Here is a 12,059-nt window from a genome sequence, read left to right as displayed (position 1 = left end):
AAACCAAACACTTGAACCCTAAGCCCTTTATCACGTGGTCACTTGCTGTTGTGTTCGATAGTGATCACAAGTTTGTAAGTGTTTTGGGCTAAATGAGCATTGAGACGATGTACACTCGACGTCCCAACTGACAGTTATCAATTTTCCGAAATTCAAAATCCATTTGCGAGCATTGTCTCCCGCGACCTGTCTTGTGCATGACTCACTCGCTATGAAACATGGACACGGGTGCATACTCTGATAGACAGTGAGAAAGTTGTAAAAACAAAATTACATCTCTCTACTCCTGCACAAAATATGTGCAAGTATACCGGTCGCCAGTGAAATCATCAGCTGATTTAGCTTGTTGTAGCCTGCCTGCTGCTAACTAGCTTCACTGACAAACACAGGGATGGAATTTTAGCTAGCTAATGTGGTCACCACCTGCAGAACCACTCCTTTATTGGGGGTGTCTTGCTAATTGCCTATAATTTCCACCTTTTGTCTATTCCATTTGCACAACAGCATGTGAAATTTATTGTCAATCAGTGTTGCTTCTTAAGTGGACAGTTTGATTTCACAGAAGTGTGATTGACTTGGAGTTACATTGTGTTGTTTAAGTGTTCCCTTTATTTTTTTGAGCAGTGTATATTTTTGCTTTTTGTGACTCCTCTCTTTGGCTGGAAAAATGGCTGTGTTTTTCTGTGATTTGGCTCTGACCTAACATAATCGTTTGGCTTGCTTTCGTCGTAAAGCATTTTTGAAATCGTACTCTGTGGCTGGATTTACAACAAGTGTATCTTTAAAATGGTGTAAAATACATGTATGTTTGAGGAATTTTTATTATGGGATTTCTATTGTTTTGAATAAGGCGCCCTGCAGTTTCACTGGCTGTTGACGAGGTGGGACGCTACCGTCCCACATACCCTAGTGAGGTTTTAAGCAACCAACCAATCCCTGTAAATTCGCACGTCTTGCTGGGAACTAATTGCTCTTACCATGAGCTGCCTCTGCACACGCTCGTTCTTCTCGGCCTCGGTGAGGCGCTCCTCCTCCAGGCGGTGGTCGTTGAAGCCCTCGTTCTGCAGTTCGGCACTGTACGTGCTGTTGTTCTCGCTGTCATTCTGTTCCTCCACCATCAAAACGTCATGGTTGTCCACAAACATGGGCACCTCCACGAACATGGGGGGAGGGGGCGCCGGAGTGGGGGCCGTCATCACCATTTGCAGCTCCTCCTTGGTCTTCAGCAGGTCGTCCTGGGCCTCCTGAGCCTGAGGGGGTGAGGTGGGAGGACAGGGAGAGAGAGAGGGTTATTACTACAGAACACTGTGGAATGCCCCACATTACAATACAACCTGTTCTCATCTTGAGCCACAGCAAAAAGTGATTCCATATCAATGGTAGAGTAACTACAGTTACTTGACTGTGTGACATAGGCCTAGATTCAATCAGATCAAGCGTTAACCGGCGATAGCCGACACCCGCATAACTGATATATTGGCATTGTCGGAGGTTTAACTGCGTTGGTGCTGTCAAATCGGTGAGCAGCTGCCCTTGTTCATTGTCACGAAGCCACAGCCGTACCGCTACAGTTAGAAGTTCAGAGCGAGAAAGTGAAGGCTATCAAGAAATAATCACGCTCAAATTGAAAAATCATTCAACAAAGTAATTAGGATTTCTATCAGCCTAATGGAGGTGTAGATTACATCTCACATTCCAGTGTTCAAACTTGTAAACAAGGCTGCATGGGATTTATGTTAATGCGACTCCATGCAGCAAATGGCAATGAGAACAGGTTGTTTAGGTATAGTGCCCGGGAGCCGCGTGTGGTTTTAACAGCTCTAATGCAGTTTCACCTCCGATACCGGCTAAAGCGGATCTGATTTAATAGAGCCCTGATCGTGTGTGTGTGTGCATACAACTGTGCGTGCTTGTGCGTGCGTACATATGCGTGCATGCATTTGTTCATGTCTGTGTGTGGGCGACTCACCCTGTGTTGCCATGTGTCAGCCTCCTCCTCCTTGCGCCTCTTGGCCTCCTCCAGCAGGGCGATCCTAGCTGTGTGCTGTGCCAGCTCCGCGGCCTGAGAGAGACAACAGAGGAGAGAAGGGAAAATGGTGAGGACTTACACATCTGGGAGAGACAAGGAGGAGGACAGAGGAGGAGGGCGAAAGGGAACAGACAGTTGGGGTACAGTACACAAAAGACTACAGATATGTGGGGATGGAGAGACAGCGAGGGGTGGAGGGGATAGTGTGGAGGCCTACAAATTTTAATTCAGGGCTGAGAGCAGTACAGGGCGGAGTAGTCCAATCTGTCTCAACATGTGCTGGGACTGGCCAGAGTCCAGTCTGTCTCAACATGTGCTGGGTCTAGTCAGAGTACAGTCTGTCTCAACATGTGCTGGGTCTGGCCAGAGTCCAGTCTGTCTCAACATGTGCTGGGGCTGGCCAGAGTCCAGTCTGTCTCAACATGTGCTGGGACTGGCCAGAGTCCAGTCTGTCTCAACATGTGCTGGGACTGGCCAGAGTCCAGTCTGTCTCAACATGTGCTGGGGCTGCCCAGAGTCCAGTCTGTCTCAACATGTGCTGGGACTGGCCAGAGTCCAGTCTGTCTCAACATGTGCTGGGACTGGCCAGAGTCCAGTCTGTCTCAACATGTGCTGGGACTGGCCAGAGTCCAGTCTGTCTCAACATGTGCTGGAGCTGGTCGGAGTCCAGTCTGTCTCAACAAGTGCTGGGACATGCTAGAGTCCAGTCTGTCGAAACAAGTGCTGGGGCTGTCCAGAATCCAGTCTGTCTCAAGTGCTGGGACTGGCCAGAGTCCAGTCTGTCTCAACATGTGCTGGGACTGGCCAGAGTCCAGTCTGTCTCAACATGTGCTGGAGCTGGTCGGAGTCCAGTCTGTCTCAACAAGTGCTGGGACATGCTAGAGTCCAGTCTGTCGAAACAAGTGCTGGGGCTGTCCAGAATCCAGTCTGTCTCAAGTGCTGGGACTGGCCAGAGTCCAGTCTGTCTCAACAAGTGCTGGAGCTGGCCAGAGTCCAGTCTGTCTCAACATGTGCTGGAGCTGGCCAGAGTCCAGTCTGTCTCAACATGTGCTGGGACTGGCCTGAGTCCAGTCTGTCTCAACATGTGCTGGCGTTGGCCAGAGTCCAGTCTGTCTCAACAAGTGCTGGAGCTGGCCAGAGTCCAGTCTGTCTCAAGGAGTGCTGGGGGTCGCTAGAGTCCAGTCTTTCTCAACCCCAGGAGGTTGGTGGCACCTTAAATTGGGGAGGAATGGCTCGTGGTAATGGCTGGAGCGGAATAAGTGGAATGATATCAAAAACATCAAACATATGGTTTTCATGTGTTTGACACCATTCCATTCGCTCCGTTCCAAACATTACTATGAGACGTCCTCCCCTCAGCAGCCTCCAGTGGTCTCAACATGTGCTGGAGCTGGCCAGAATCCAGTCTGTCACAACAAGTGCTGGAGCTGGCCAGAGTCCAGTCTGTCTCAACATGTGCTGGAGCTGGCCAGAATCCAGTCTGTCACAACAAGTGCTGGAGCTGGCCAGAGTCCAGTCTGTCTCAACAAGTGCTGGGGCTGGCCAGAGTCCAGTCTGTCTCAACAAGTGATGGGGCTAGCCAGAGTCCAGTCTGTCTCATCAAGTGCTGGAGCTGGCCAGAGTCCAGTCTGTCTCATCAGGTGCTGGGACTGGCCTGAGTCCAGTCTGTCTCAACGTGTGCTGGGACTGGCCTGAGTCCAGTCTGTCTCAACAAGTGATGGGGCTAGCCAGAGTCCAGTCTGTCTCAACAAGTGCTGGGACTGGCCAGAATTCAGTCTGTCTCAAGTGCTGGGGTTGGCCAGAGTCCAGTCTGTCTCAACATGTCCTGGGGCTGGCCAGAGTCCAGTCTGTCTCAACAAGTGCTGGGGCTAATAATCTGGTGATAAGGTATAATGACTTCAGTGTGGGCCATAGAGTTAGATAGAGGACTCATATTTGTATCTGTGCCAACCTGGCATCTGTGACAGCATGGGCAGCGCCATTAAAACTGGTTATATTCATCTGGAGTCCTCTATCTAACTCTATGGTGTGGGCCATATAGTAGATACACCATTGTACCAGAAAGACCTGCAGTAGAGTACAGTGCTCAGTGCTTATTGTCGGGCTCAGTACGCTGCTTTGTTGTTCACACACACACACACACACACACACACACACACACACACACACACACACACACACACACACACACACACACACACACACACACACACACACACACACACACACACACACACACACACACACACAAAGCCCAGCACAAGAGCACCACACACACACACAGTGGGGATACTTGACCATAAAACACCTCTGTCAAGTGTGTTCAGCTGGAAAATTTGTGTCTGGCTCAAAAAGGGCCAACACAGCCTCTATTGAAAACAGTCAACAGGTTGCTAGGCTAGACTGCTGCTTAGTCACTGGAGATTCCAGTCTACCTAGTTAAAGCTGAGGAGATGTTGAGAGAAACAGTAGATTGTGTTGTAATGTTCATACTAGTGGTGCCTGTTGCCATAGTGAGGCATTACATGTTTGAGGAATGCCCCATTAGAGCAAACCCTGTAGCGTATCCTACATTCTGTTTCTTCGCAGAGACTGACCATTTTGGTGTTTTATAGTGGCTTATTGTCTGCTGTCTTTATCTGTTTATCATGACACATTGCTCTGTTATGGGGTTGGTTCAGAGTGGCTGTTGTCCCAACTTGTCCCTATAAAAACAGCCTCAGTGTTCCACTGTCAATATTCTTCACCCTAGACTACAGGTTTACTGTCAGGTCTGTTACAGTGACCCTGTGTGTGGTCTGGTGCAGAGCAGAGTGCAGAGCAGGGTGGGGTGGACACTGTCTAGCATAAAGGGATGTAGTCCACTTTTACTGTGGTGAAGGACATTATTACAGTAAGGTACAGAGGCACAGTCTTCAGTGCTGCATGGAGGAGTTCATTTCAGCTCTGCACAGTGCGCTACAGTGAGGTGAGGTTTGGAGTTTTACATGTTGAAGAGGGGGTGTCTAGGCTTAAGCTCAGCAGGCTAACACAGTCTTGTGTCACAGATAAGTCAATTTCAGAATTGTACAGTATAGTACAGTATAGTAGGGTTGTAGCAGGGTTTCAATTTGCTGTGACATGGTAGCGTTATGGTACAGTGCAGTAAGGTTATAGGGGGGTTGTGACATGGTTGTAACATGGTTGTAAGATGTTATAACATGGTTGTAAGATGTTGTGACATGGTTATACCATGTTGTAAGGTGTTGTGAGATGGTTATACCATGGTTGTAAGGTGTTGTGAGATGGTTATACCATGGTTGTAAGGTGTTGTGACATGGTTATACCATGGTTGTAAGGTGTTGTGAGATGGTTATACCATGGTTGTAAGGTGTTGTGAGATGGTTATACCATGTTGTAAGATGTTGTGAGATGGTTATACCATGGTTGTAAGGTGTTGTGAGATGGTTATACCATGGTTGTAAGATGGTTGTATGATGGTTGTGTGGTGGTTCTCACCAGCTGTTCCTGGTTGTGCATCTGGTCCTGGGCGTGGCGGGCCAGCTCCTCCTTGGCCAGCAGGGCGGCCTGACGCTCAGCCTCCAGGCGGGCAGCCTCGTCCTCCGCCATCCTCCTCTCCACCTCCAGTTGCATGGCACGTTGCATCTGCTCCTGCAGGTCTGGAGTGGAGTGGAGATAGATAGAGAGAAAGAGAGAGAGATGGAGAGATGGAGAGAGAGAGAGAGAGAAAGAGAGAGAGAGAGAGAGAGAGAGAGAGAGAGAGAGAATACAGAATATATATTTAATATTGAATACTGCACTGTTGTGAAGGGCTTGCAAGTTAAGCATTCCACTGCACTTGTGCATGTGACAAATAAAAAGTGAAACTTGAAACTAATGTGGTTTCAGAGATGTTGGTTTAACACTTTTTCAGGCGTTGTGAGATCTGATAGTAGCCTAACACGATACACAGACTAAGGTATCATATCTGATCGTCTGTGCATCGTGTTAGACTAGTAAGGCATCAAAGACGACCTGGAAAACACCTAAATCATCTAAACACATGCTCCTCATGCAGGTCAGACCCAGAGAGACACTGACAGATAAAATACAAATACACCTCTGCAAGACAGAGATATTCATAAACACATATAGTAAATAGTACCAGACATACTACAGTACTACACTAAGGAACACATATAGTACTACACATAGTACAGAACTACACTAAGGAACACATATAGTACTAGAAATAGTACAGAACTACACTAAGGAACACATATAGTACTAGACATAGTACAGAACTACACTAAGGAACACATATAGTACTACACATAGTACAGAACTACACTAAGGAACACATATAGTACTAGACATAGTACAGAACTACACTAAGGAACACATATAGTACTAGACATAGTACAGAACTACACTAAGGAACACATATAGTACTACACATAGTACAGAACTACACTAAGGAACACATATAGTACTAGACATAGTACAGAACTACACTAAGGAACACATATAGTACTACACATAGTACAGAACTACACCAAGGAACACATATAGTACTACACATAGTACAGAACTACACTAACGAACACATATAGTACTAGACATAGTATATAACTACACTAAGGAACACATAGTACTAGACATAGTACAGAACTGCACTAAGAAGCACATAGTACTAGACATAGTACAGAACTACACTAAGGTACACATATAGTACTAGACATAGTACAGAACTACACTAAGGAACACATAGTACTAGACATAGTACAGAACTACACTAAGGTACACATATAGTACTAGACATAGTACAGAACTACACTAAGGAACACATATAGTACTAGACATAGTACAGAACTACACTAAGGAACACATAGTACTAGACATAGTACAGAACTACACTAAGGAACACATATAGTACTACACATAGTACAGAACTACACTAAGGAACACATATAGTACTAGACATAGTATAGAACTACACTAAGGAACACATATAGTACTAGACATAGTACAGAACTACACTAAGGAACACATATAGTACTAGACATAGTATATAACTACACTAAGGAACACATATAGTACTAGACATAGTACAGAACTACACTAAGGAACACATAGTACTAGACATAGTACAGAACTGCACTAAGAAGCACATAGTACTAGACATAGTACAGAACTACACTAAGGAACACATATAGTACTACACATAGTACAGAACTACACTAAGGAACACATATAGTACTAGACATAGTACAGAACTACACTAAGGAACACGTATAGTACTAGACATAGTACAGAACTACACTAAGGAACACATATAGTACTAGACATAGTATATAACTACACTAAGGAACACATATAGTACTAGACATAGTACAGAACTACACTAAGGAACACATATAGTACTAGACATAGTACAGAACTACACTAAGGTACACATATAGTACTAGACATAGTACATACTACACTAAGGTACACATATAGTACTAGACATAGTACAGAACTACACTAAGAAACACATATAGTACTAGACATAGTACATACTACACTAAGGTACACATATAGTACTAGACATAGTACATAACTACACTAAGGAACACATATAGTACTAGACATAGTACAGAACTACACTAAGGAACACATAGTACTAGACATAATACAGAACTACACTAAGGAACACATATAGTACTAGACATAGTACATAACTACACTAAGCAACACATATAGTACAGAACTACACTAAGGAACACATATAGTACTAGACATAGTACAGAACTACACTAAGGAACACATATAGTTTTAGACATAGTACAGAACTACACTAAGAAACACATATAGTACTAGACATAGTACAGAACTACACTAAGGAACACACATAGTACTAGACATAGTACATAACTGTCTCAAGTGTACATAACTGTCTCTAAGGTACACATATAGTACTAGACATAGTACAGAACTACACTAAGGAACACATATAGTACTAGACATAGTACAGAACTACACTAAGGAACACATATAGTACTAGACATAGTACATAACTGTCTCAAGTGTACATAACTGTCTCTAAGGTACACATATAGTACTAGACATAGTACAGAACTACACTAAGGAACATATATAGTACTAGACATAGTACAGAAGGTACCCATATAGTACTAGACAAAGTACAGAACTACACTAAGGTACACATATAGTACTAGACATAGTACAGAACTACACTAAGGAACACATATAGTACTAGACATAGTACAGAACTACACTAAGGAACACATAGTTTTAGACAAACACTACAACCACATAGTAAACATAAGGTCACTAACACCTAACATTACAATCAGAACCACCCTAACAACTCTCTAACATTACACTTAAAATGTTAGTTAGTAAGGACAAAGGACCGACCTCTGAAGCAGACCTTCAAAACGAAGTACAAAATCTTACAAATGTATGATTGCATTATGGATAGTATGGAACCACCAGGCACTTACTGTAGTTACAGGGTTGTTCTACTTCCATGATGTAATCCTAAACACTCTCCACAGCTATTCATGGAAATAATAATACAATAATAATCCGGTTAAGTAAATCCGAGAGAAGGTATACGCTATCTGCTAGACTGAATATAGAGATAAACCATGGTCATATTCATTAGGGCTCACCGTAGCAAAACATTGCAGAAATGTTTTGCAACGGAAAACAAAAACAAGCATTTCTTATTGGACACGTTCAGGTAGTCCATCCCTGTTTTAGTAGCTTTTCTTCTGTTTGATGCCTAATAAATACGACCCATGTATAGTATAATAATATGTAAGGTTACAAACAAAGGTCGATGAGGAAGCATTGACAGTCAGTAAATGCCTTATCAACCTGATAACTGATATCTAACCATGCAGAAACAATACCGCCGGGCTATCTAAGGTCCACCGGGACATAAAGTCACACATAGCACAAGGCTAGCTGTATACTACAACTTCCAGTAAAATAGAACTTAGATAGACATTTTCAAACTACTTAAATGCAAATTATTGTCAACAGTGATGATCTCAAATATCATTACTGTTTTAAGCTATTTAATGCGGCATGAAAATGCTGCATACACACCAACACACGCATGTACACACACATTCTCTGTCTCTCTTACTCACACATCTCCTTACATTTAGGTGATAAATGTGTTCTGGTTGACCCTAGTGTCCTCACTAGTCAGACCCTGTTCTCCCGGGCATACCTTTCTCTGCCTTCTTGGTCTTCTCCTCAAACTGGTAGAGTCTCATCATCAGATCCTGCTTCTCTCTCTCCATCTGTTCCTTCTCGTTCTCTATGGCCTCCCTCTTCTTCTTCTCGTTCTCCAGCTGGGCCCTGCAGATAAGAGAGGGCCGGTGTGAGACACAAAGAGAGGCTGACGTGTGCTGGCTAATTAAGTAATAACCACTCAGGGGCCATTGGCCCCTCTCGCTGTGTGATTTTACACACATTGAGACACACTATGTATACATACATACACACACACACACACACACACACACACACACACACACACACACACACACACACACACACACACACACACACACACACACACACACACACACACACACACACACACAGTGTAGCAGGCATAAACTGTCATTCTACAGATACCCTTCGTAGTTTGTTCAGTTATGTTAAATAAGCTGGTTAGATAATCTAGACCAGGGGTGTCAAACATACGGCCCGCGGGCCGGAACCGGCCCCCAAGGAGGTTCGATCAGGCCCGCAGGATAATTTGAAAGTGGAAAAAATGCATAAAAGACATGGAATTAATATTTTTAATTCGCTGCAATTCATGGATTATCCGCTAAGGGGCGCACTCTTTCCATCAGAGTAGAAGACAAGCCGCATCACTGAGACAGACTGAAAACAGCAGACGGTATCAATGCGCCATCTGCTGCTTGTTACGACGTTGTTAATACCTTGGTCTCTACCTCTCCGCTACACCCTCATTAGCCAAAATGTCGTTATCCAAACGGAGAAAAGTAGATAAGGAGTGTAGAATTTTCAAAGAAAAATGGACCACGTCCTATTTATTTACAGAGATGCACGGAAAACCTTCGTGCTTGGTGTGTTTGCAACAAGTTTCGGTATTGAAGGAATATAATATTCGACGCCACTACGAGACTCATCACAGCGAAAAATATGACGGCTTGCAAGGACAACTGAGAAGAGATAAGATTAACGAATTGCTGGCGGGTCTGCTTCTTTACACCAAAACAAAGGAAAGACATGATATTTTGGTTATTTATAGCAGAGTATGGTATAATTTTAATGGTCCGGCCCACTTGACATCTCCCTAGGCCGTATGTGGCCCACGATGCGAAATGAGTTTGACACCCCTGATCTAGACTAATGACACAAAAACACCCTTTCCCCTTTATTGTTGAAGGTTGGCAGCCTATGGTTAGGTTTCAGCGTATGGTTAGGTTTCAGTGTAGGGTTAGGCTCCCGTGTAGGGTTAGGCTCCCGTGTAGGGTTAGGCTCCCGTGTAGGGTTAGGCTCCCGTGTAGGGTTAGGCTCCCGTGTAGGGTTAGGCTCCCGTGTAGGGTTAGGCTCCCGTGTAGGGTTAGGTTTAGGGTTAGGCTCCAGTGTAAGGTTAAGGTTAGGGTTAGGTTCCAGTGTAGGGTTAGGTTCCAGTAGGGCTGGGCGATAAGGCAAATAAATTATCACGATATATATATTTTTTCATTCGATAACGATAATTATCACGATATTAATCAAATAATGTTTAAAAAGGTGCATATCTGCTTCAGACTCAAGCCTGTCTGAACAAACCAAAGGCTTTAATGTTTCTTAGTCAGAAGTAGAACTCACAAATAACATTTTAACTTCACTTTTTAAAGCTGTAAACCCTTACAAGTCATGAGCAAGAAATAAAGAAATAAAATAGTGCAAGTCTATACGCATTATAACTGTTAGCCTAATGGTACATCACAGTTGAAGTTGGGGTAGTTGTAGTAGTCTGAGGGGGAGCTAGTCGCAGGAATGCACAGGCAGCACTTTGCCAGGTGGCTGACTTTGGGAAAGTGTTTTTGGTGGATCTTCCACCAGTCCAGTGGATTGGTTTCACTGTCAGCATCAGGAGACTGAAGGTAGCAGCTGAGTTCCTTTTCTACCAGCTGGATTTCAATAAGACCTGTGGTGGTGGAGCATGGCTTTTTGAAAAAACTGCCCAGTGACTTTCTCTTTTTAGCTGTCAGTTGTGGTGAAGCAGCAGCAATGTCTCCCTGTGCTGGGCTTGGGTTTTCATGTCCCTCGTTGACCATCTCTGAGACAGCTCTTGCTTTTATGTGGCCCACCTTCTCCTCTTTGATGTAATGTGTTTTAAACCGAGGGTCGACCAACGAGGCTATGTCCAGGAGGTCATCATATTTCTCATTCAGATAGTCCATGACTATCGTTTTGATGGTTTAGGTGAGCTCGGTTTCACCATCATCAGGTTTCATGACCTCTGTATTGAACAGGTGTAGTACTGGCTTCAGGTAAGACACACTGACATAAGACTCACCAGACAGAGCATCTGTGAATTCTAGGAGTGGGGTCAATGCCTGGTTGATGGACTCAAGAACATCTATATCTGTATAGATGGGAGCTAAGTGCCAGATCTTCTTGTCACTGGACAAGACCTGTGAAATGGCTTTCTCCTGCTCCAGTACTCTTTGCACCATCTTTTGACGTGATCCCCACCTGGTAGACGACTCTGTCACCAACTTGTGCTGGGATAGGTTGTGTTTTTTTTTAGCAACTGCCAGGTCTCTCTTCTTTGTCCACCAATAGGAAAAGGCACCTACCACTTTCTTACACACTCCAATTGTTCGATTCACCAGTTTGCCTCTACCCACTCTCTCTTATTAAAATCTCTTGATTTCTCTTAATTGTTAAAATCAGATGATGGGGGAAGAAATCACATTTAGTTTCATCTAACCAATCACTTCAATATACACAATTGACAAGTGCAGACGATGTCCAAAACACTGCAGTCGGGTCCATTTGTTGA

General features: G+C 44.1%; 1 protein-coding gene across 2 annotated transcripts in view; it reads right to left on the bottom strand.

Annotated features, from left to right (window-relative positions):
* The window catches only part of ezrb (ezrin b), a 57,920-nt gene that overhangs the window by 2,386 nt on the left and 43,475 nt on the right, over nt 1–12,059 (bottom strand). For both annotated transcript variants that reach the window (XM_071369620.1, XM_071369621.1), the window contains exons 11-14: nt 9,258–9,388; nt 5,528–5,688; nt 1,970–2,062; nt 978–1,250 (exon numbers count right to left, since the gene is read on the bottom strand). In XM_071369620.1, the coding sequence (XP_071225721.1) occupies nt 978–1,250; nt 1,970–2,062; nt 5,528–5,688; nt 9,258–9,388 (658 nt within the window). The remainder of the gene's footprint in view (nt 1–977; nt 1,251–1,969; nt 2,063–5,527; nt 5,689–9,257; nt 9,389–12,059) is intronic.

This window comes from Salvelinus alpinus, chromosome 27, assembly GCF_045679555.1.
Source record: "Salvelinus alpinus chromosome 27, SLU_Salpinus.1, whole genome shotgun sequence".
NCBI lineage: Eukaryota > Metazoa > Chordata > Actinopteri > Salmoniformes > Salmonidae > Salvelinus > Salvelinus alpinus.
This window is presented reverse-complemented; position numbering and strand designations above follow the sequence as displayed.